This window comes from Centroberyx gerrardi, chromosome 9 (assembly GCF_048128805.1).
Source record: "Centroberyx gerrardi isolate f3 chromosome 9, fCenGer3.hap1.cur.20231027, whole genome shotgun sequence".
Taxonomy (NCBI): Eukaryota; Metazoa; Chordata; class Actinopteri; order Beryciformes; family Berycidae; genus Centroberyx; species Centroberyx gerrardi.
This window is the reverse complement of record NC_136005.1, coordinates 13984789-14007374: the sequence shown is the minus strand read 5'-3', so window position 1 is coordinate 14007374 and position 22586 is coordinate 13984789. Positions and strand designations below refer to the sequence as shown.

Genomic DNA, 22586 nt, shown 5'->3' with positions numbered 1-22586 from the left:
TGTGTCTAAACTGTCAGTGAGTTTTCCACACTATTCTAGTGCAGCCTCTGTGCTTGCACATGGTGGAGAGAGAGAGACATTTAGTGGTAAGATATTACAACTACAGCCCTATGAGCACTTAGAGCCTCGGCCTTTTTACCCCCTCTTTCTCTGTTACACAAAAATATCTCTGATGGGAGAGAGGTAAAGTGGCTGAGAGTATAAGCACACCAGGCAAAGAAAAGAAAGAAAAAGAAAAAAAAGGCTGTGAGCTACCATAAGATCAACGATACAGTAACAAAGACACTGACAGATTAAGGAGTAACATATTATTTTGTTTCAAATAAATAGTGTATAGAAAATGTTTTATAGACTTTCTACATGATAAAGTGCTTGTATTCTAGTGTATCAAGATGGAAAGTCAATATGGGAGAAAATGCTGACACAGCCCCCACTCTGTGTCCCTCTCTTTGGCCCCCCTTTCTGTCCATCCAATTATGGGTGTATCGTCTGCATGTGAATGCATGTTTGTCTATGGGTGTGCATCTACTGTATATGCATGCACCCGCGTGTTTGTGTGTGTGTGTGTGTGTGTGTGTGTGTGTCCAGTGCAGTCCCACCCGTGGTTGAAGGGAAAAGGCACTCAACTCTATCTGCAAGGCAGCCACCTCCTCGTATGTGGCACGATGCAGTCTGACTGCGCTGTAAATGTGTGTGTGTATGTGTGTGTGTGTAGAATATAGTCAGTGTGTCTATCTGTAACAGTATCGGGCAAAGAGGGGGGGCTCTTTTTGGTGTGTGTGTCCCCCTAGGCAGTTTGGGACTGGTAGGCTGGAGTATCTTTGGTATTAGTGGCGGTTTCACAAACCACTCAGCTTAGTGAGGTAGCCACATTGGTTCTCACTACAAACAAATGTCATTTTGTCAGCCTAATACCTAGAGCTGAATCTAGCTATTTACCTATGCTTGCTGAACTGTATACCACAAATCTATTTGAACTCATCCTTTGGTGACTTTAACTCACTGCTTACAGCAACGTGAAGTTAGTTAGTACCCCCCCGATCAACTCCTCTACAATGACCATCTCTTATCTAATCGGCACCGCTAATCTGACTACATTGTTGGAAATGCTACAGTTGCATTTTAAGACCATACAGATAGCTATTGAGTCCCAAGCTTTACCCCCCACCCTCCCGTAAAACACACTGAATCAGCCAGGACATTTGGAGGTCATGTTTTGTCCCCCTCCATACACCCCATTCTTGGGGCTCAGCTTAAAGGGGGCTGAAAGTACCACAGTTCTGACATGAAATGCCAAAAGAGAGAGAAAGCGTCCATCATGTATTCTTCTCTTCAACAGCTCCCTGTTTTTTGTTTTTTTGTTTTTTTTTCTTTCTCATGGGAAATGTCTCCTCCGAGTCTATATTCACATAGAATGCAAAAAAATATGTCCTTCGTTGGCCTCGGTCCTTGCATCCCTCTTTTTTCCTTTTAAAAAGTCCTTCCTTTTTCGTTTTTGATTTATCAACAAGGTGCCTTACTTATGCACAACAGAGCACAATAGTAACAAGAAATAGAAACTTTGTGTCTATGGTACTAATTAAATACCCGCATCAATATAGAGAGGAAGAGAGAAAGATAGGGGGGCAATGGGGTTAGAGGGACAGAGGAGGTAGAGAACCAAAGATAGAATGAGAGAGAGATTTTCTTCTGTTTCAAAATGTGTCCAGTTATGTGTTGGAGACATTTTTGTATTTGTAACACATACTTGTGGTATCTTTGTCATTTGAGGTTTGGTATTGTATGCCTTAAAATCTGGTTCATTTTTTGTTTTACTAAAAAAGTATATTCTAATTCAGTTAAAAGTTGATTGTTGGTTGCTATGGCACACACCGCCCACCATCAGTAGGAGAGGGGCACACTGTAGCTGTGTGTGAACGTAGTACCATATTCTCTGATTCGCATTAAGGCAGTAAGCATTGGCACTAATTCTTGTAGCATTTTGACAGTTGAGTGTGGTGGTTAGGTTTGGGTTAGCTACTGATAACCCATGTGGGAATATCCAGGAGATTTGCTTTTAATCAAATCTGTTGAAAGCTATTTTTTTTCTAACAGATGGATGAATGAATGGATGAAAGATGAATCTGGATTATGAGTTTGTAACTATTGATTTGACAAAATATGAAGCCTCCCAATGTTGTTTTTCAATAATTAAATCTAAATTAAACCTCCACTGCGCCTCAGATGTGTCTGTATCTACTAAAACCCTCAGTACCTTTCTATTGGTTGTGTGTTCTACTGTGTTGTACTTTTCTACTACCTGTTTGTGTTATTGTGTATTTTCTGTATTTCTATCTTCTGGATTGTTTAAGATTTGGGTTTGCTAAATCCCTGCCTTTTATTTCCCTGTGTTTTCAGCATTCAGTTTAACCATCCCCCTCCTCCGGCTTCACCAGTGCTGGTTGGATGAGGAACAACAATAGGATAATGGTTTGCTATTGATCTGCCTTCAAAGAGCTGTGAGGGCCTGAATGTGTTGTGCCATGACTTCTCTTCAGCATCTAGTGGCTCTTCCCTCCCTCTCCTCCGCTCTGAACCTCTTTACTATGCTGGATACAGGTCTCTGCTATTAACAGCAGGGGGCACTGTTGCTCTGCCAGCACAGGCAGACTGGGGAGGGAGAGGTGTGCTGCTGCTGCTGCTGCTGCTGCTGTGAGGCCTTTGTGTCCCCATCTCCACTGGGTTCCATGTGCTCCTCTTACATTCTGCTTTCCCTATGCAGCTGTAATGCAGTTGGCTGGATGCCCGAGCGTGTTGTTGTCGCTTGGTGCTCAGTTATTGATCAGAGGAAAAGCTCCCAGCAGAACAAAGAGCATGTCCAGACATATCACCCGCCTCTCCTGTTGGTCAGAGAAACACAGACTCTGGGCTCAGGCTCGCTCCCTAAGAGTAACGACGACAATGACAGTCTCCCTACAGGCCTCCAACATCTGTGCAAAAAATATAGACCTGGGCCGGGCAGACCTGAGTATCTTTACTGCCGAGCGTCTTGAGTTTCACCTTCAGGAGGGGTCAAGGCCCCGCTCTCTCTGCTGTCTGCATCGATTCATTTTTCAATTCATTAGTTTGCCGTATGATCAGACTGAGCTGCTCTCTGAAATGGCTGGCCATCAGGGAATACCTTTGGCCAAGGAGTGAAGGAGAGTACAGGAGGAGGGGGAGGTAGAGGCGGAGGACTGGAAAGCCTTGTTGTTTTTTTCATAGGCTGCGTTGTTTTCTTTATGATGGCCTTGTGTGTGCAGGATGGGGCTTTGATAATAAGGCTATGTGCTGTTCTGTCAGATTTATTGCCGCTCTTTTGCCCTTGTTGCTTCCATGTGCCGGTGTAGAGGGGATGTGAACGAGAGTAAAGAGGCAGACACAAAGAGGAGAGTTGGGAGAAAAGCAGAATCAGTAGCTACTAGTGTGGTCAAGGAGGCCAGCATAAATCTGATAATGTCCAACGAAAACATCAAATCTTTGGTGTTTCTTTACTTGCCAGGGACAAAGATGCCATTAAAATGATTTTAAAAAAAACATCAGAATTAATGATTGTCCTTATGGGAGTGATGTAGAGTGGACCTGACTTCACAATTCACCTTTAGATTATGCTTATTTCAGGTGAGAGCTTGAGATTTTGCGGTTTTGAGTGACGAAGAGATGATTGCATGGCACAAATGATTTTCAGGCAGAGGACACATCCAGATGGTCCAGGCCAGGTAGGGTTGTTGTAGGCAGGTTTCACAACCAATTTTCCACGCCTGCCGTTCCCACCTGGGACCCCGGCCCTCTGAAGGCCCTCTCCTCCTCTCAGGCCTTGGAGAAGGTGGTGGCCGATGTGCCCGGCTGCCCGGGGCTGGTGCCATGGTCATCGTGCCAGCGGTCCACACAGCGGCGGCGCGCGTTCATGAAGAAGTTGCTGACGGTGTTGAGCTCCAGGCCGAGCTGCTGGGAGATGGTGATCTGCATTTCCTTGGATGGGCGCTTGTTCTCCTTGAAGATGGCGATGAGTGTGCGGCGCTGCAGGTCGGTGAAGACCAGGCGCTGTTTCTTTGGCGCCATGTTGCGGTCCTTGTGTTGCTCCTGTTCTTTGCGCTTGCAGGCTTGGAGCGGGTGGCAGAGGTGGGAGGGATGGGGATGAGAGTGAGAGGCAAAGAGGGGAAAGAAAAACACAGCAAGGTAAATATACAAAAGTGGTTCTTTTCATTTCCAAATAAAGACAATAGGAGGTGGAGGGAGGTAAAGTAACTAAATGTATCATTAGCCAGTACTTAAACACATAAAAACTAGTTTATACACCAGGAGAGATTCTACAGCTCCATCTCTATTGCCATATTAAAGTTGATTTAAAGCTAATCCATTCCTCCTGCCCAGTGGGAATATTCCTTCCATCCTGCAGAGTGCAGACAGGGAGCCAGCCTGCGGTGAGAGAGAGAGAGATGGGGTGGGGGGGGTGGGACTGGCTGTTGCCTGCTAGCTGGAGACACTGCTGTTTGATTCAATATTAATGCAGTTTGAGTCGCAATGGGGGACTGAGTGACTGTTGCACAAAAGTAAGCGTTTTGTGTGTGTGTGTGCGTGCGTGCGAGCGTGCGTGCGTGTGTGTGTGTGTGTGTGTCGAAATGAGAGAGAGAGACAGAGGAGGGGCAGAGACAGGGAAAGAAAAGGTTGGAGGAAGAGAGAGAGAGGGAGAGAAAGAAAAGGTGGAGCGAGACAAAGTGTGTGTGCATTTGTGTGTATAAGAACCAAAGAGAGAGGGGTTGAGGAGAGGAGGGAGGGGTGGGGGGACGAGTGAAGGAGAGAGAGAGAGAGATATTGACCGACTTTGCTGTAGGAATTGGGGGGCTCTCTGTAGGGACTGAGGTCAGAATCCCCCCCAGCAGGTCTACAGTCTGCTACTTCAAACAGAGCCCACTGGAGCCCACTCTATTGAGCTCTGAGAGGGTATTTATAACCCACTCCCCTCCAACACAAACACTCGAGAGGTGCATGCACCGACTGCTATGAGCCCCGCAACATACACAGAGCAATTTTCAAAAGAAAACACATCGAGTGTACTCTTTTGGGGGGTGGGGGTCGGCAGGGTGTGTGTGTATGGAGGTGGGGGGTGGGGGGGGTGTTGTAGCCAGTGAACAGAGAAATTAATAGTTAATAGAATGTTGTATAGAGTGTAAGCGTGTTGTAACTCGAGGTATTTGTAGGAGATGGGTGAGAGTGTAGAAGTAGACAGGTGCAGATAAAAGGGAGAAACGGCGCCCAGAGAGAGAGATGGAGCGCAGACTTGTGTAGAGGTTAAGGCACCACCTCTGCAGCCACATGCTCCCCTGCTGGCCTGGGATCGAATCCTGCCAGAACGGACTGTGTGTCCCTCTCAGCTTCCCTACTGTCTCAATAAAACAAGAACAAATTGGAGTGAGAGAGAGACAGGGAGAGAGAGACAGAGGGAGAGAGAGAGAGAGAGAGATGTCATCCCTGTGGAGTTGTCTCCAGCTGCTGCCACTGGTATTGTCTGATACTTTCTTCTGACTTTTTTTTTTTTCATGCTAACCCTCAACAATGTCTCACTCTCATGCTGTGTGTGTGTGTCTCAATGCATGTAAGGACATGGCAAACGTGTAAAATTTCACTGAATTTTGTCTTCTTGCATGTGCTCATATGTTCTTCCTCTGTGTGTGTGTGTGTGTGTGTGTGTGTGTGTGTGCAGGGGGGGGTTGTGATTATGCTGAAGTGGCTGGAGCCAAGCAGTGGCGCTGTGTGTCTAATTACAGTGGAACAGAGCCCATTGATCAGCCATTGCAGTCCAATCTGTTTACTACAGATGTCTAACCTGCACACAGGCCCATCCATCATATTCATATTTCACATCAACACTGCAGCTATGTATATCACACACAGGCACACACGCACATACACACACACACACACACACACACACACACACACACACACTAACGCATGCACGCCCGCGCACACATAACACACGTATGCCTAAATGCACACTTGCATGTATAGGTAGCATCATCATATATATCACTATGATTTATTATGTGATGGAGGGTAGTTATGATGATGATGATGATGATGATGATGATGATGATGATGATCAGGTCATTTCACGGTTTGGACTTCAGCTCAAATAATTCATAATGTCACAGTGTGTTGAGCATCAGCAGGTCAGATGCCACAGCACATTACAGCTTTCAGCTTTCATTACAGTCACAAAAAGCTCTCACATATACACCATATACTGTATATACCTCACATCCACCATGTATTATTGTCTTTTTGTTGGCAAAATGTACGTATTGTAAGTCACTTTGGACAAAAAGTGATAGTCTGTGAAGTCTGTTAAATGACATAATGTAATGTAATTCTTTGTTGACGTTACTCTGAATATAATTTTATAAGAAGCACTTTAAAAGCCTCAACATTCATGTGTTCTGGTGACATTAACATACAGTCACATATAAACAGAAAGCATATCAAGTGGAATATAACCCCCTCAGGGACAAATACTGGCTGTAACAAACAAAACTGTAACATGGATTCATGTTATTCATCAAAATGATTGCAATATCTTTGGAAATATATATTGATATATTTCGATGGGCGCCGTGCTTTTTCCTTAGGGGACCCTGCTTTTGGAACAAGCTTCCTGCTTTTTTTTTCACTGTTAGAAAATTTTAATCAGATCTCAATATTTAAGTCCAGAATCAAATTCCCTTTATTTACTACAGCTTCCAATTAACATTAACTCTTTCCTTACCAGCCATTCATTTCCCTTTGTTTCCTTCCCCGCAGACGGTTATTTACTTTTTTCTCCTGGGCACTGCCATGGTGTTTGTCTGTGCTTTCATTTCCACTCACACGTGTGGGTGTGCACAGGCATGCATACGTGTACGCGCACACACACAACACACACACACACACACACACACACACTCAAGCTCTGGCCCTTACCTTATGATGTGTTTGTTCTGTCTTGCTATTATCTCTTGTTTTTATCTGCGATGATACCTTATTTTTCTCTGGAAATGACAAAGGAGCTTTTTAAGTGCATTTAAACTGACTTGACTTGACTTGAGTCTACTTTCTGCTATGTAGTTTGTGGTGGGTGTTAATTAGAAAACATCCTTTTGACTTTTCATAAAATATCTTATGGTCACACTGTGTATTAAAAACAAAAAAAATCAACATGCATCCTGTTACAGGAAGAGAATTATTCTAAAGTAATTACAGATTTGCTTTTTAAGTATTACAAGTCTATGAAAAAAAGCTTCAATATCATCTTGTTTTCATCCAGTCAATATGTGAAGAAACTACATTTAAAGGCTACAGTAGGAAGACTAATGCTAGCGCAGGCAAGAAATATTTTTAAATAGAATTGTTAGGACTTGTTTTTTCCCCCCCTTTTGAGCCTTAATCTGAACAGACTTTTAAAATAACAAATCTTTTAATATAACAAATCTTGCCCTCACAAATCTGTCTCTCCCGAGCCTGTCTGAAAAACATTGCAGGGCCAGAAGAGGAGTGTCTCTGTAGGTTTGCGTCCAAAACAAGCTCAGACAAAACAAGCCTCTCTCTCCTTGTCTCTCCACATCATTTCAGTGGTGAGTCACGTCCTGCCATGTAATGGAGCGCTTGCTGTGGCGCCTCTCGGTCGGTAGGTGTCGCTCTCGCTGTGGCCCGGCTGCACGGGGCGCCATAGTGCGCTGCCTTTGCTACAGGCGCTGGATTTAGTAATCAATATCGATCGATCGGTGAGGAAGGGGGCCCTGATTACTGAACCAAGCTCGGCGTAGAAAAGAAAAAAAATCGATCATTGCAGCTTTTAGAGCTACAGTAGGCACCGAGCACAGAGACGGACATAAACTCATGCACAAAGAACAGCCCACGCTGGACAAGTGCAGAAATCCTATTTTGGTGCCGAGTGTTTTCTCAGTCCTCGGAGGTGTACACCCTGCTGGCAGGACACGGGTAGAAGAGAGTGTAATTTCTATAACTCACTGTTGTTGAACATGTGTTGGCCTACTTTGAATGGATCCAATGTGGGTTAGGCTACTCACAAGGTTTCAAAGGCTGATGAACCTGGTCTTAATTCCCTTTTTTATTAACATTTTTTATTTACCTTTGGGCCTGTAGACTATTATTATTTTCGCAGGAATACAAAGAAGGGACTCAATTAATCTTCATGAATGTCAGTGAAGGGCCACTGTGGAATGAACTGGTCCTAGATCAGGATTTAAAACAAAATCATGTAAAGAAATCAGTGATATTGTCATTTCTCTAAAACACATCAAATCCCCTAATGACGGATTTCGAAATTATCCTTTATATTTATATCCAAGCGGTAAGCAAAACTTATATTTTTTTTTTCTGATGACATTAATATTCTTTGCTTCACGACAAACCAAGAGAGGTTAAGAGAAAGGCCCTGGGTGTTCAATATCGATCGATAGATTCGTGAATAATTCGTGTGTGAAATTCAGTTCGTCCAATTAATTATGCCTTGGAGGGGGAGGGGGGGGGGGGGGGGGATAGAGAGGAGATTCATGAAGGGGTGGAGACGCAAAAACACACTGGGAAGGAAACGTGATGATCCAGCTTTCTTTACAGCTTCCCCGGATCGGGGAGGGGAGGGGGGGGGGGGGGGGGAGACACTCAAATCAAAAAGGTTGGAGTGTAAAATAACCAAATTACCAAAATGACCCCACACACACCTCATCTGCTGTACCTGTTCTCCATTTTCTGTGACTGCTGACCCTTATCTTTGTCTTTTGGTCACACGCCTGCGGTAGGGAGTGTCTTCTGCTTTTCATTGAAGACGTGAGTCCATTTTGAGCATTAATCATTTATTGATCATTGCTGCCCTTCCACTCATAATGAGAATGTCAAACGGGCTAATATTGTACCTACAGTGTTTGTTGAAATCACGATTTCATCTGCATCCAAAATGACCCGTGTGTTTTCGATCATTTGCTCCTCAATTTGCTTTCCAAAATCAAATCTTGGCTTGAAATTCACCTGAAGCCCCGTCTGTGTTTCATGTAAAGTAGATAGCCTACGAAGTGGACGGATATGGCCTTAAATGATTCATTTAATTAATTTACCAATAAACAAGTTTACTGGTTGCGGTTCGGCGCGTTTATACACACACTGCAGCAAGATCACACAGGCAATCCTATCTTCACTAATTCATACAGGGCCGGTTTGCTTTTACTGATTTTGCACTATTTTCCAAATTCAGCCATTTAGCTCCCGTTAAGAAGCATGATTGGGCAATATAGCCTACTGCAATCCTATGAGCTGCTCCCTTTAAAAGGTGCTGCATTTCCATTTATTAAGCAATGTTTTTGTTACTTTTCGCATAGGCTGTTGCCCAAAAGATTGATAGCATGTGTATCGACACGGCCCCAATTTGAAAGGCTCTTTGTACAGTAGTATTTATTCCGTTCAGGCTGCGGGGCAGTGCCAAGCTCTCGCCAGTTCCCAAACACTTCCAGCTCAATACTCCTTAATGTAATGAGTGAGAATTGGTGTTAATATACTGATAAAGTGACACAATTTGTTTGTTTGCCTTCCCCACGACCCAGCTGCGAGGCATTTCTCCACCACTTCAATAACACTCAACCTGAACTCGGTTATAGATTCGCCCACATCCCACCTTAGTCCTTTCTGTCGTCTGCCAGCAACGTTTTCCTTTAGCTTTTCGGATTTATATCATCTATCACAGCCATGCATATAGGCTGAAATTCAAATCTTGAACAAAAATATCAAAAACAGACAATTATAGTGTGGTTATATATCTGTGTTTTATTTTATTGTGGATGTTGCACATAAGAAATAGCCTGTTATTCGATGCTATGTTTTCCACAGCCCAGTGTGTTATTAGCTACCCAGTGATAAAACCTAAGAAACTGCAGAGCACCGAAAAATTCAATAATCAATAAAGATTGCTGCTTGTGATCATCACGCTCCTTATGAGTTTTTAGATAATGAAAGGCATTCAGCCATTTAAGAGCATGATTGAGAGAACTGTGTGACTTAATTTTAACCTGCATTATTTTTTGCCAAGTTAATAGTAGTGTGCTCTGTGCCGTTTATTTGTAGGAGAGGGTTCACCGTTAGAATTATACTCTATTATCTATGATTATCATTGATTTCATTCATAATTGCTTCGACCAGTTATGCGTGATAGCGGTAATGATCATGATGCTTTATTTTCTACAGACGGTTTCGTTTTCCCCTCATGTGGCTCCTGAACAACAGGTGCAGGTTCACTACTGTCTCTTCTTTCCACAGTCTGTCAGTATTTTATCGTAAATGAGTTCCGATCATTTGACAAAATTAGACAGACACTCGTGTAAAGACCAACATAATATTAGTCAGTAATTGTATTTAATTGTAATTGAAAGGTTTCATTCCAATGTGATAAATCCAGTTTGCATAGACCTAAATTGTGCTACTGTGCCCGAAATCCGTAAGTCAATATTTCAAAAACAAAGAAGAATTTATCCATAACTTTACTCCACTCATACTTTAAAACTATAATTTGAAGGAGTTGGTGTCTTTTTTTTTTCATCTAATTTTAGAACCTTTTCATTAATTTGAAAGTCATAAGAATTACTGTCTATTATATTCTCTATATTCTCTATAGGCCTGATAGAGAATAATAACCGTTAAAAGTAAACAAATAACCTCACTGGACAATGAATAAATATCAGAGCGTGTGAAAGCTGGCTCAGTGGGCTGTATGTGTGTGTGTGTGTGTGTGTGTGTGTGTGTGTGTGTGTGTGTGTGTGTGTGTCTGCTCGGTCGGATTTAAAGTGGGCGAGCAGAGGGTGGTGAGGCTATGTGGCCAATCAATAGATCCGCATGTAGGCCTGGGCGCGCGGCCTGTCTGGGGTCGATGCTGATCTGAAACCGGTGCCAGGAAACCCCGCACCCAAACTCACTTTAAACACCTTTTTATTTGCCATACAGACTTTACCCACCTTTTAATGTTGACACAAATCTGTATGAGGTAAATGTATAATTCACATCAAGCGTTGTCAAACTTATGTTGTAAAAGAAAAGGGTCTTTTAAGGAAACAAAACATTTCTAAAAAATATAATCGATTTTTGTTTTTGTTGGCTGTTGAGATGCCTCGTGATGGTCACCGACTTTACGTCAAAGTTTACCTATCTTTTTTATTTACACCACCGCTCATGATAAGGTGTAGAGATGTAGATTTAAATTCCACAGTAGGATTGATCCGAGTTCATACCGAAAAATATTAATATTCTTCAAATGTCAGCGTGCGCTTTAGCTGTCACTTCTTCGCTAATTTCTGAAGCCGCTGGGGAATCAGCGAACGCCCGAGCCATCAGCGCCTCACAGACTGCAGTTAGATCACATTGTTTACTATCCATGGGGAGACACTTTTTCAATTTGCAGGAATTTTCGGGTTTCAATTCAATAGAGTTCTCAGTTGATAATTTGGAGTGAGACTTAACAGAAATGTCCTCACCTGACCATTATTGCAAAAATCTAATTGCATTTATATGGCCTGTTTTCCCCACTGCAAAACAAAACATATTAGGCTGCAAGAAATAAAGTGTTTTTATTATGTGTGTGTGCAGACCGACATTAGCTGCAAATCACCAGATTGGCTAATTTCGTAGCACTGATGCTGGATCTGTTACGGTTATTTATTTTTTCAAAGTTCATTTTTTATTGAGCGTTAAGCTCTATCAATATCTGCTATTACAAATAAAGTTAGTAAAACCAGAATTGCCTAATTCTTTTTAGACTATGGTGAGTCGCTACAGTTCGCTATACTCTCAAAGGGTAATTTTTATAGATATGATAGTGTGCAATAACAATTAACATTATACCACAGAAATAATATGTATAATATTAATTCTAATACAAATACCAATAGCCTACTAATACTAATAACAGCAATAATAATAATATTAATAATCGTGAAGTGTACTACACAATAGTCTGATGGTGTAAAAGAAAAAAAGTCGAGATAAAGCAAATATCAAAATGCGTCCTACAAATGGCATTCATGCAAAAATAAGAAATTAAAGCCTATAGTATTTTTTTGTTTTGTTTTGCGTGTCCTACAAATAAATATTTCAACACACACACACACACACACACACACACACACACACACACACACAACCAGACACACACACACACACACACACACACACACGCACACACAGACGCACACACGCGCGCACGCTTGCCTGAGAGGAAGTCCAAATTGCCAGTGTTCCTCTGCACAGACAGAAATCGTGAATACTTCAAAAGAAAACAGTCATAATCAGACAGTGTTTCATATCGGCTCAGAAAGGCACGCGGGCCAAATCAAACACCGAATGACTAATTTGAGAATAGCTTACAGCCTCTTCGTTATATTTATTACCATGTAATACAAAAGGTATATGGGCTAACATTGATTCATTCATCAATTGATTTCACAGTCGTTTTGTTCCTTTGTTGATTTGTGTGGGTTTGCCCAACCGGAGTTTCGGGTTGCATCTGTGGGTACGGTAAGCGCTGCATGTGTGTGTGTGTGTGTGTGTGTGTGTGTGTGTGTGTGTGTGTGTGTGTGTGTGTGTGTGATTGCGGTTTTGTTGTGATCGACCCTGTAGAAAGGCTGACAGAGGTTCCATATCAAACCATCTGTAGGCTCCATTTCAAAAAAAGGCCCGGCAAGGTCGTAGACAAATTTTGCGACTATTAAATACTAGATTTTATACAAAATACTGTCATTTGTACGGTTACTTGATTGTTTTCACGACTCATGCATAGACAAATCATTTATGTGGCAGACGTAGTACCAATTGTGGGATAACCAATAATTAATGGGATGCTTCCGTTGGGCTATAGATTGACAGACAGGTTACAGACTGCTGGATTTCAGCAGGAGCCTGTAAGGTGCTAAATGTCTAATTAAGCAAACTAGTCTTCACTCTCTACACTGCAAAAGGTGATTTAATCTTGTGTTTGGTCTTAAAATCTCGCTTTTCTTAAAACAAGTGAAAAAATCTGCCAGTGCGGTGAGACAATTTCATTTTATTCCAGTGAAAAAAAAAAAATGTTTCAAGAATCGTCTCGTGTTTTCTTGTTGACACTAGTGGAGTGATCTGCCTTAGGCTGCTTTATTTTTATAGATATATTTTAAAATTGCCACTTGTTTCGAGAAAATTCCTGGAACACGTGACTCTGCGTTGGAAGCAAGTGGAATGATCTGTCTCCATTGTTTTTCACTCGGTTTAAGAAAATCGAGATTTGAAGACTGAATGCGAGACTAAAGGACTTGTTAAGATTTTTTGCAGTGTACCTTAGAGTCTTGAATTGGATACGTGCCTTTTCTTTCCTTTAATTGCGCGGACATTGTCCTTGCCTTGTGTTCTTTAGCCTGCGCATTAAACAAGCCATTATCGGGCCTTTAATAAGCGATGGGCTGTCAGGGCGTCAGATAAGCAGCCAGTGCGACGGAGACGCCGCTGCTTCACTGCTGTTTCAGCGCCAGTGGCCGGAGATTTATTGCCAGTGTTGGGCTCGTTACTCCAAAAAAAGTAATCCCTTACGCATTATTCGTTACTAATTTCAAAAGTATCATTATTACTTGCATCTTATCTTAAAAAATCAGGCAAACTCAGTACTCTCTCCTGTGAATGCCCAGGGGAACAGTGTTGATGTCCGGAGTTCAAGTAATTTTGCTCGATAAAAAACAAAAATATGACTCGTGGGATGGAGGCGAACAGGCTAATGTTTGGATAATTCAACTTCAATCTGATATTTAGAGAGGGTGATTTCCCCTACTTTTCTGATTGGTGATCGCAGAATTACCTACTTCGCTACACTTCCATATAAGAACAACATATAACCTGTTAATAACCATGCAGGTCGGGTACAGGCCAGTGCAGGCATGCAGCAGAACGCACGGAGCAGAAATTGTTTTGTTTTTGGGGGTAGACCTGACATTACATAACAGCAGGCTCCGTCGACACAATGAGCTGCTGATGTGCTTTGGTCAACATTTTTAATTGCACAGCAGCCTGCTCTTTGGAACCATCAATTTGCTGTGAGTCTTATGTAAACCACCGTAGCCTCTGATTATCGCCGGGTCAAAAGCCACAGTGTGGTTTTGTTCAGGTTTAGTCTACATTAGGCGTCGTTGCATGCAAACCTGCATGGCGTTCACCTAATACTCCAAAACCCTTTGTGCCGCCATCTGACTCCACAGAGCAAAGATGAATAATATGATTTCATTATGATTATCCTAAGTGGTTTACGCGCACAATTTGTGTTTTTTGCTTGGATAGGGGACGCGCGCAGTGCCATTTAACCCTTTGATGCTAGCCGCGTGTATTCAGTCGACTCTGCCAGCAATTTGATTTAAAGGTCATTCTCTCCTATCGATCCGGTTTGGCGAGGGGGCGACGGAGTAGCGTAGGAATTGATCATCTAAAATAGAAGAGACGGTATTCTAGACTGTACAGAGTCCAGACCTCTACTGCATTTATAATTGCCAAGCACGCCCCCCGTGTGAATTGGAAAGAGGTGTGTGTGTGTGTGTGTGTGTGTGTGTGTGTGTGTGTGTGTGTGTGTGTGTGTGTGTGTGTGTGCGATGCTTCCATTTGCAGAAAGAGAAATGGATGATGATGCAGGAAACCTCCTGCCTCTGTTGCTGCACTGTAGACTAATCTGACTTCTATTCAAATTACATTATTTTGAATATTAAGGCTGACGTAGCCACGACGAAACAGTGTGGTTGGGATATATAACTAGAATGACTTTGTAATGAAATTGTATCCTTCTACTGTGTCACAATCTCAGAAATATTGACACTAAAGCTCTCAAATGCCTGACTGTGTAGGCTTGTCTCATAGCATGCAGCGAGGTGTGCAACAAGCCGGTGTAAGAGCATGCGTTTATTAGTCATTCTGTTGTGTGTTATGAAGGCTGAGCTGTTAATGGGAGAAATGGTGTTGCATGGCGGAGATGGAGGGGGACGGAGGGGGTTGTATGGCTGCGTGGCGCAGCTCCAGAGATGGAAAGGAGAGGCCGGGGAATGGAAATCGATACAGATTCAGGGCTCGCCAGATCGGCCTTAACAATGTGTATGGCGCAGACGCACTCTATATCCCGATCACATACACACGGGAGAGAAGAAACGGGGAGGCGACATGCAGGCTGTATGCTATGATATAGGCCGATGCTATGCAGTCGTGTAGTGGTAAATACAAAGGTAGGTAAACTATGACCTCCAGTCGGTGATCATCACGAGGCAAACAACCACTTAGATAAACAAAAATCAATTATATTTTAGGAAAGGCAATCATTTGTGTGTTTTCCCCCATTTTCATGTAAGTTACATCAGATGCTGCTTGCTATGATGCACACGATCCCTTTACACCATGAGGATTTGTCAGCCTGAGATGTGTGTAAACTCCCTTCTGCAATAATAAATGCGGGTAAATTGAGTTTAAGTGGGTTTACCCTCCAGTACACACATCCAATCTGTCCACTCTGGGTCGCAGATAATGATCCAAAGTACGAGATGTCATTTCACACTGAAGCCGGGATTTAAACAAAATAGCCTAAAGGTATAACCTTAAGAAAATGGCTGTTGCTCACCCACCAGAGGATTTCAAAGGCGATGTGTGTACATGTGTGTCTCAGTATTTACAGCACACGTTGCTGTGCTTAACGAACAACGAGACTCTGAAACCGCAGCTGCACTGTTTACTCCCCTATCTTCCCCTCACACATCAATTATTAAAGTACCAATCGATCATTTCGCAGGCTAACATCAAGCCATCTCTTCATGAAAAAGCCTGTTTTAGATGATCCCGCATCAATCACATCTTAATACCCTATCCAATTAAACCCATTATCTTGGCTTAAGTGACCAAAACAACACCACTCATGACAATTTTTTTTGCTTCTCTTGTTTATTTTGGTGAGTAGCTTTAGACCAAAAATAAACCGTCTTCCAGTTCGTATTATTTCAGATAAATCCCAAAAGAGCGAGATGTGATTTGAATGGAAACCTCAGTTGGTTTTGCCCTGAACTGGAAAGTAGGGTAACATAGCCCACGGGACTGCGAGAATGACGTGATTGTGATATTGATCGTTGGGTGTAAGCTGTTGGATGAAATAATGGTGTTTGGGGCCTACAAGAAGGCTATTATCTATGTATTAGTAGCCTACAACTCCAGTTTACCACCTTGAACTGTCCTCAAAACAGAGACAACACGGTTCAGTTTAGATTGCCGAATATTTCAGCACTCTGGACAGCGCCTTGCTTCAAGTGAAACCTAGGGGCATGAACATGTAGATTATATGCTGTTATATGCTCTGCAGTGTTGTAGTGATAAATAATAAGATGGGAAAACTGATCATCATAAGGCAAACAACCACCAATACAAGCAAAAATCAATTCATGCTCAGAAAACTACTCATGTATGCCTTTTCCCCCTTTAAAAGACCCTATCCTCATATAAGTTACATCAGCTTGATACTACTTAATGCAACGTACACTGAATTTAACTCTGAGTGATTAACGTCAGCCTAAAAGGTTGGTAAACTTAAGGGCATAGCTAATAGGCGAAGCAAAGAGGGTGGGGAATTATTTGGTCAGGTCAATAAAAATATATTTAGTAGTGAAAGATGGAGATTGGCTTTGCGGTGATGCACGCGTGGAGGCGAAAGGGCGCACCGTGACTGGGGAGGGGAGGAGGGTGCTCCAGGATTAAGCTTTTGTAAACGGCTTGTAGTCCATTGAAAGATGAATAGAGGCCTCCCACCCTCATTCTCCACAATTTTTTCTCTGGGTCTTGTGGGTCTGACCTACACACCCCGGCGCGTGTTCTGGCCATTCAAATGATAATGAGCCAACTGCGCTTTTGAGGGGAAAAGGACCTTGGCATGCCATGGCACGCGCAGTTCTCAACATTACTGTTACAGGGGGGAAATATGTAGGCTATGAATTATTACAGTCTTTAGATGTTTATACAATCGGATTTGCAGAAAAACAGCACTGCTTAATACTGCTGTGAAATCTATCGCGCCATTTACGCACGGGGCTTTTGGCAGTATGATTGAATTATTCGTGTTTTTTTTTTTCTGTATTCTCCAGCATCTGTCTGGAAGGACGTGTTAGTGGTGAATACATGTTCACTACCCGGATGATTGTATAACCCAAACCCCAAAGGGCATATTGAGAGTGAGCGTGCTTTCCACTCAACAAATGTAACATGATTACAGCAGAGAGAAAGAAAAAGGTGTGCAATAGCGTTTCTTTTTTTTTTTTTTTTTTTTTTACAGCTACCCTCTTTCCCCCTTTTCCGGCTCCTGCCTCCCCCTCTGCTCCGGGGGAGAGACCAATGGGAGAGAGTGCTGAGGCGGGATAATTGATAGATGCACTGGCTATCCTTATCGATCAGGGCTCTATTGACCCGACCAAATACATTGAGATGGAGTGTGGAATTCAACACAGATGCAAAGACGAATTGTTTTCATCGTTAATGCGATCTTTAAATGCCTCCCAGACCCCTCTTTGCCCGTGTCTTTCTTACAATCTCTTGTTTATTAAAAGTCTAGCTTTATACGGATGCTGCATATTTATGTATATTTAAAATACATTTGCTTTTGTAAAATACTAAAGACTGTAAATACTTAGAAATCCCTCCAAAGGATGAAGGGTGTGCTTGGCCTGGGTTTTATGTCACATATCCCATATTCGCACTTTGTATTTGGACATGGAATGGGAGAATATAATAGGTGGGGAAGCTAGTAGGTCGCTGTAAGCGTTGCCCTCATTGCATTAGGAGACGTTAAGCGTGAAGGGCACAGATTCCCCCTAATAACACTGTAGCCTATAGGCCTATCTCTGCTCTGTTTTTCGTTTCAGGACCGGATTGTCATGTGAGTGTGCAGACACTGGCATTTTCACATTAGCTAAGCAGGGCAGCTGCATTGATTTGTGTGACTGTGATGAATTTGGAATAGTAATTTGAATTTATTGATTGATGTGGCCGACCGAGTATTGCCCAGCCTCCCTTTCAGCATCACAAACCCCCCAACTCCCACTCCCAGCCCACATGCGCACCGCGGATAATGGTGATTTTAAATGCAATAAGTAAAATGTTGCCCCAGCCATTTACATACAAGTCATTTGTCATTTTGCCCAAGTGTTTTTCCCTGAGAGCCTGAGACAGCAGGTAGCACACAACACACAACAATATGCGCCTGAAACCCAGTGTTACACAAAAGGAAAGGAAAATGAAAAAAAAAATATTAATAAAATGTGTAGGCCTATCCTATCAGCTAGATAGTAATTAGAATCATAATCGCGTCAATCAAAATGATAATTGGTAACTGTTAACGTCACTGATCAAATTAACAAATGATAAGATGTGAGCCCCATTTTCCATTCCACAAACGTAGAAGCCAATAGTCTATATGCTACATCGGACCTCCACGTATTGCACACACACGCACACACACACACACACACACACACACACACACACACACACACACGCACGCACACGCACACACACACACACACACACACACACACACACACACACACACACACAATAGGCTGACGCTGAAAACATTAAAACATACAGTGGGCATCCAGTGCATGCCTAGCCTGCAGGGCTGTGCCACTGTAGTGCCATATGTCAATTGAATTGGAGGGTTTTATCCTGGTGTGGGGTGTGGAAGATATAAAACCCCACTGCCCAATTAGCTTTAACAGCAGTGGCACTTAAAGAGACAATTGTGGAGTGTTTAAATCTTTATTTACCAGAACCCCACTAAATGCGCAAAGGAACAATTTACATGCCATTAAGTGCTTTTCAATAGGGCATTGACTGGAACTAAAATATGCCACTATATCTGCTTAATTGAACTGTCCGCTGAAATACGACACAGAAGCGCTGATTGACGTTTGGAAGCGCACGTCTAAACGGGGCCTTTACACAAACATCAATGAGAGGGGACCTCTCACTCCCATCTCTGTTTTTAACCCTATTGCGACGTCCCTCGTTTTCATTTAAGTCTAGTTAATCAGGCTGCAAGTGTTAGAGGTTTTAAAGAGAGCAACTAATCTTTTGGCGTGGGCTGTTTGACTTCACATCACAGCGTTTCTCTCACTGCCTGGTTCTTTGCTCAATAAATAATCAAAGCGATGGAGGGAAGAGCTGCAACGTTCAGAAAACCGTGTTATAAAATGAGTTATCTACGTTAGAGAAAACTGCTCGCATTTTAGACATATAAACGTAATCTAAGGGGAGAGGAGACGTCAACGTGTTTGTGTGTGTGTGCGTGCGTGCGCGCGCGTGTGACAGACAGAGACAGACGGACAGACAGACAGACAGAGAGAGAGAGAGAGAGAGATATGTGGTGTGCAAGCCTTCCACAGTATATGCCTACATCTTTACCCCACTGAACTGAAGGGATTCCCATTTTGTTAACCTTTCAGATTTGTTTGGTGACTACCAATGCTGTCTTTCTGCAGGCAAATATGAACATATAATATATGCATTCACATATATGATTTCACAAACCACGAAGAAAACAATTCCACAATTACAAATGGCTAGACATGCCTTAAACCAAGTGTGGAGACAATATATATGGGTATATATTCCATAGTATGAGTATGGAGGACAGCATGTGTCGTAGGCCAATGAATAGGCCCAATGCTCAGCACAGGCCAGAGAAAGACGCATCTGTTTGTGTCACTGTCTTTCAGTTCCAAATCGATCATTTATCAGTGCGCTACTTTGAAAGGGGACGCCGGGACCTGAAATATTGATCCATGGGAGGTCATGCTCCCCTGACTCTTTGGCCAGGCCTCAGACGATCCTTGTTTGCGACTCGCTTATTTGACAGGGGAAGTGCCAAAGTACCAGGTCTGTTTGATACATGTAAGTCCAAAGTAAAACTGGATATTTGAGTTGCATTGATCTCACAATGTAAGGACGGAGTGAGGTTTGTCAAAGGTTCAATCACTGCCTCGTTTTACAGTTAAAATAATAGCTGTATGATTCAGTCAATTTGATTCACATCCTGCTTTGATTTCCTTTGTGCTCTCTTTCTCATCCTCTTTCTGTGTGTGTGTGTGTGTGTGTGTGTGTGTGTGTGTGTGTGAGAGAGAGAGAGAGAGAGAGCGAGAGAGAGAGAGAGAGAGAGAGGGGGGGGGGGGGGAGAAAGAGAGAGGGAGAGAGGATGTGTGTGTGTGTCCGTGTGTAAAATTGCTATATGTCTGCGTAAAAACAAACAGGTCTATCAGACTGGGTTTGTTGGAGCTTTGGTTTGTTGAAAGATGTGACCCGATTCCTCTCCTTTGTTTATAAGTCTAACGTTTGTCTTTACACTACCAGTGTTGCACAGCGTCTGTTTACACTATCATGGATTGTAACATCAATCAAAATATAGATTTCCCCCAACATTTAACACCCCAACTGTCATGATGAAGTTTTACTCGATGCCATCGACTAATAACTTCTAGTAATGTCTGTTTGAGCAGCTATTGACAGTCTCGCCACATTGACTTCTAATTGATCCCTCCACATCACTCAGGTTGGGAGCTGTCTCCTCACTCACCTGCAAGCCTGAGCGCTGACATCCGCTGAAATTCGGGCTCCTGGAGCCACTTCCACATCCTCCTGAACGTCTCCCGGCCAGACTTGAGTTTACTCCACGGTTTAGGGTTCCGCAGCAGGTCAGACAGAGTTCCCTGGGACCGGCACAAGATCCTCTGGGCAAAGATGGCCTGGGGGATGCTGTAGCGCTTGAGCTCTGCTGTTATTCGTTGTGCCACCTCCTTGGTGTTTATCTCCTCCACCTGCCCCGACCCAGCTCCCTGCCCGCCTCCCACCACTGTCTGCCTGTCCCGATCTGATAGCATGGACCCGTTCGCCTGAGAGTGCGGATGGCTGTGATGGTGTATGCCGTTCAACGATGTCATGAGCCCAGCTCCGTGGCCCCCGAGACCCCGGGCCAGGTGCTCCTCGCTCCGGGACAGCATGGCTGCGTGGGACTCGAAGCCTCCCGACGAGAGCATCTTGTCGTTGGAGAGGTGAGCTCCAGGACCGTAGGCGCCGAGAGTTTGCTGGGAGTTGTGCAAAGACCCAAGACCGTTGGACAGAGGGGACAGAGGCTGCCCCATGCCTGACATCTCCTTGGGGTAGTGGCCGTACAGGTTACTCATGGAGGCGAGGCTCCTGTCGTCCCTCATCAGAGTGAAGCTGCCGCTAACGTTCCCGGCTGCAAGTCGCTGGTGCGCCGGATGATGGTGAGCATGTGGGTGGGGGTGATGGTGAAATTTCTCCGAAACGGTGGATATGGGAGGCAGGTGCTGCAGCGGCGTCAGCGTGGTGTAGGTGCTGCTCAAGCTCATCCCGGAGTCGCACGACATGGTCATTGCGGGATGCAAGGGAGCGGACAAAGCGTGGTCTGTGCGGTAGTCCCCTGCCCCCTCTAATATCGAGGCCATACTGGACACCATGGCTGACCGTCCGTGCGACACCAAGTTCCGATGCGACGCCGAGGACTGGCGTGCGTGTGGGGAGTTCATTAAGTCGCCCGTTTGATGCGAGTGAGATACACCGTGCAGATTTCCAATGTTTTCCATTGTAAGCTCCATCGTTGAAAGGATCTTTATTTCCACCCCTCTCGCCACTCTCTCGCTCGCTCGCGTCTCTCTCTCTCTCCCTCTCGCACTTTCGCTCTATCTCACACTCCTTTCCAATAAATTTTGAACGATTTCAAAGCCAAGCCATTGATTGTAGTTGCCTCTCTGCAGTCAATCCAGCATGGTTTTAAAAGATCGGGTCCCGGCCGCCACAGAACTGTGCCACAAACCGCTGCTCGCTGTGGGAAGGTGTCTGCGCCTGCTTGTATTTCATTCGCTGTAGAGCACCTTCTACTATACCCAAAGCGCTGCTCTGCTCTCTGTGTGTATATTGACGTGCCCGCGCTCATGTCAAGATGGGACCGTGCCTGTGCACATGTGCGCGCTCTCGTGGTGTATGCTCGCTCTCGTGCACTCTGTCTGGGGCCAATCTGACGTCACGGGCCCCTGTGGAAGAGACAGAGGTTTGTTCATGTTGCAAACTGAACCTCAAATTCCTCAAAAAAGATTGCATTAGACATTTGTTAAGATAAGACAGAGGCGCCCTATCTTCAGCACAGCTGCAATCCTTTGCTGTATGTGCAACATTTACCTTCCGATGGCTAGTCTTGGATAAGAGCGACTTGCTCCTTGTTTTCCCTGATAAAGCCGCTTGACATGGCGCCAGCAACACATGTGATTCCTTTCTTAAAGGTTAAATATTAATTGACATGTGTCACATAACACCACGAGTGTAATAAGAAAACCACATCTTGTTAACTTAATACAGTTCCCTGCTTTGAGGAGTAGGCGATCCTACAGCTTGCAATCTCCGCGGCTTAAATATCGTTGATTCTGCAGCCTAAAATTCAATCTGATGATTACATTACATGACATTTGCCTACTATGATAATTATTTATACATTA

General features: G+C 43.6%; 2 protein-coding genes across 2 annotated transcripts in view; both read right to left on the bottom strand.

Moving 5' to 3' along the window:
• Positions 1-22586, bottom strand: part of LOC139929162 (uncharacterized) — a 383413-nt gene that overhangs the window by 48347 nt on the left and 312480 nt on the right. The window lies entirely within an intron of this gene.
• On the bottom strand, positions 3829-21692 carry onecut3a (one cut homeobox 3a). Its single transcript, XM_071921955.1, has 2 exons — positions 20651-21692; positions 3829-4121 (listed from the first exon to the last, which is right to left on the bottom strand). Exons 1-2 carry the CDS (start codon positions 21690-21692, stop codon positions 3829-3831), a joined length of 1335 nt encoding a protein of 444 aa, XP_071778056.1.

What these genes read in the sequence shown, in the direction of transcription:
- onecut3a (XM_071921955.1), bottom strand. Translation starts at nt 21,692, where the DNA reads ATGGAGCTTACAATGGAAAACATTGGAAATCTGCACGGTGTATCTCAC. An exon ending in GTCAGCGCTCAGGCTTGCAG is followed by an intron (nt 4,122 to 20,650) that starts GTGAGTGAGGAG and finishes ACCCGCTCCAAG; the next exon opens with CCTGCAAGCGCAAAGAACAG.